Genomic DNA, 3,274 nt, shown 5'->3' on the forward strand with positions numbered 1-3,274 from the left:
AACCCTCGTGTGCCAAGGAGAACATGCAAACTCCATGCTGAAAGATCCAAGGCCCAGGTCAGGACCATAGACTGTATATATAGTGGACGTAGCATCTGGCTCCAGAATTGAAGCCAACCCGGAAGTGTCAAAAACTTGCAATATCACGCCGTCCGCTAGGGTTGGCTCCAAGAAGCTTTTTCTCCATAGACCCCAATTAATTTTTGGAGAAAATAAAATTTGATAGACTGATTTTCTACAGCTCAGGATTTTTTTTCCCGTTAGTTTTCATGGTCAAAATGAGAGATCAGGTGGCCGATCTTAAAATAAATCAATACTGAATTTTAAATAAATCGTTAAAGTTGGCGGAGCCAGGGGGCGTGGCTATACTTGATAGACAGCAACAGAAGCCTCTGCGGTAAAACGTGGGCGGGATAAGAGAGTTCTCAGCCAATCCTGCCCCTAGTTGATCTCCGGTCCAGTCTGTTTGATGACGCTTTTTACGTCACTGGCTCCAAAAAATCCAAAACGGCGACCAGGAAGTAGCAAAATCTCGGCTTCATTTTCTCGGCGTTGAAACCAACGGGTGACGTCACGGTTAGTTTACGCCTGGTCAGGACTTGAAGTGGGTGTCTTCTAGTCGTTAAAATCCTAGTTCACTTCTTTTTTTTGGACCAGCACTTAGAAAGTTGAATGGTTTGGTAAAATCACAAAGGAGCTGTTTCTCATTACTGTAAACAGTAACCCTTTAACCTCCACCAGACTGGCCCCCATGAGAGATTTCACCTTTTTTGTGTGACATTATTAGAAGCATTCAGAACTGTAGCTTACTGTGTTCCTCTTGCTGCTTTCACACACTAAGAGTCTCTACCACACAATCTGAAAAAATTTGTTCTAATTACTGGTAAGTGTTACCACAGACTTTAAATTCTCATCAGTTCACAAGTCGGCGTGTGCATGTACGTGTGTATGTGTGTCCATTCTGCTGACTCATGCTTTTCCATGGTCAGACCACATCCTTTGAGTCTAACACATAAAGACAAGTGTCACGGTGGGTTTCAGTGCAGACGTCTTCAGATCAAAGAGAGCGATAAGAAGAAATGTTGTGCCTGAGGGATCTCTGTGTTCTTATCTCATGTGGGCTTCTTCTCATTGTCCAGTCAAGTGAGTGATTTTTTTCTCTTGTGCATGATTTTCCTTTCTAATTTCTGCAAACATGCAGAATGTAAAGTCATGTTACTTCAGTGCAGCTGGTGCAAACTGCTGTGCATTTGGTTAACCAACTCCTGATCATTTATCTGCTCTTTTTGTTGAATGAAATGTCTGGATATGTTTGGTGTTAGGTCATGGCTCAGAGATTATTGGAGGGAAAGAAGTGACTCCACACTCGATGCCTTACATGGCTCTGCTGACTGGAAAGAAACTATGTGGAGGGATACTGATCAATCCAAAATGGGTTCTGACTGCTGCACACTGTGACAAGTAGGAACCCATGTTTCTTCAGTTGTCAATGCTCAAAATATTGCAATGTATATTTTTAAACAATCCTTTCAAAAATATTGAATTGTGGTTATTTAACATTGCAATACTTAGAGTTTTCATGAAAAAACAGATTTAGTTTTTTAAAAAAGCACATCAAAACCTAACAGGCTATTTAATAACTTCTAAATGCAACACTTAGACAGATGAAAAGTTGGAAGGACTGTGCTGTATCTACAAACATTTAACTGTCATCAAGAAGGAGGTAAAAGGAAAAAAAGTTGCTCAGGACTGAAATAGCAACCCCTACTGTACGATACCAAAGCAGGTGTGTAAATGCAATGCAGTGAATTCTGCCTGTATGAATTTAAATCTGGGAGAGAAAACACAGTATATTGTTCTATGAACCCACATGAGTCAATTTAACATTGAAGCCTCAAAAGAAAGGAAAAAATGCAAATCTCAATCATTTACTTTGTAGTATTTCACTTAGAGGTCTAGAAATTAACAATATTTTAAATTAAAATATTTTATACTTTTCTAGCCTGTTAACCTTTAACATTAGTGAAGTGTAATCACACAATACCCTGTGTTTTAATTCTTTCAGGATTAAGAAAGTGTTGCTGGGGGTCCACGCACTCAAAAAAAGGAGAAACACTCCAGGCAGGTCCGAAAGGTGAAGAGACGTGTTCCTCATCCAGACTTTAATAAGAAAACAGCTGTCAATGACCTCATGTTACTGGAGGTAAGCCAACATTACAATGACTGACAGTAAGTGAAGGAACAAAGCAGAAATCTGAATTGGAATTTTTTAATTTTTAAAAATGTTTTTTTCAAATTTCAGCTCCAGACACCAGTGACGAAAACCGAGTCGGTGGAATGGCGTAAGTTGGGTGAAACCGTCAGAGATCCAGCAGCTGGGAAACACTGTCTGGTGGCTGGATGGGGAGAAACGAAAAAAAGAAGATGTCAGCTGTCCTGATGTCTGTCAATGTGACTGTCATCGACAGAGTAGCCTGCAACTCTGACAAACATTACAACCGTAAACCTGTTATCACCAGTGACATGATATGTGCTGGTTCAACTGGTAAAGAAATGGCTGATACCTGCAGAGTGAGCTTTCATTTGTTTTATTTTGGAAGTGAACACATTACCACTTTAACTGCTTTGAACCGCCAAAACCATGCTGATCATTTGTTTGTTCTCTCTGTAGGGGGATTCAGGAGGCCCGTTTTTGTGTGACAGACAATTAGTTGGAGTGACCTCTTTTGGAGGTAAGAAGTGTGGTGACAAGAAAGAAGTTGGAGTGTACTCTTTTCTCTCCAAAAAGCACCTCAAGTGGATCAGAGAAACAGTGGGGATGTCTGAAATTTAGTGAATCAGCAGGTACAAACCCACTCATGAGCTAAAATCAGCTTAGTTAGCTAGATGGGAGGTTGGCTTGAATGCATTTCGCAACTGCTATCATTATAAACTGCAATTTTATTGATAAATCTTTCACTGCTACCACTTCAAACTGCACATTTGAGCCATTTGCACATCCATTATAGCAGTGCTTGATGATGTTACAAAGTCAACTTATTTTTTGTTTGTGCTTTTATTCTTCTGCTTGTGTAAAAATATGACTAGCACTCAGGGTATGGGTACCCTGTCAGTAGCAGAGGACTTCCTCTGCTGCAATAAACTTAGACAAAAGGGATTTTTATAAAGAAAAACACCAAAGTGAGATTATTCAGCCGTTTAGCCACACAGATTTCCCACTTCCTGCATCAGAAACTTCAGGTGAAATTGAAGCTTCAGCTCAGATATTTTGAAA

At 40.0% G+C, this 3,274-nt stretch overlaps 1 protein-coding gene across 1 annotated transcript; it reads left to right on the top strand.

Moving 5' to 3' along the window:
- Positions 1-969: 969 nt before the first annotated feature.
- Positions 970-2,833, top strand: LOC127534772 (granzyme A-like). The gene is given in 7 exon segments (XM_051950819.1): positions 970-1,143; positions 1,323-1,461; positions 2,066-2,100; positions 2,103-2,203; positions 2,303-2,414; positions 2,417-2,571; positions 2,672-2,833. Coding segments are annotated over 7 exon segments (768 nt in total). The 5' UTR covers positions 970-1,079.
- Positions 2,834-3,274: the final 441 nt, after the last annotated feature.

The sequence above is a fragment of the Acanthochromis polyacanthus genome, chromosome 7 (genome assembly GCF_021347895.1).
Source record: "Acanthochromis polyacanthus isolate Apoly-LR-REF ecotype Palm Island chromosome 7, KAUST_Apoly_ChrSc, whole genome shotgun sequence".
Classification (NCBI taxonomy): domain Eukaryota; kingdom Metazoa; phylum Chordata; class Actinopteri; family Pomacentridae; genus Acanthochromis; species Acanthochromis polyacanthus.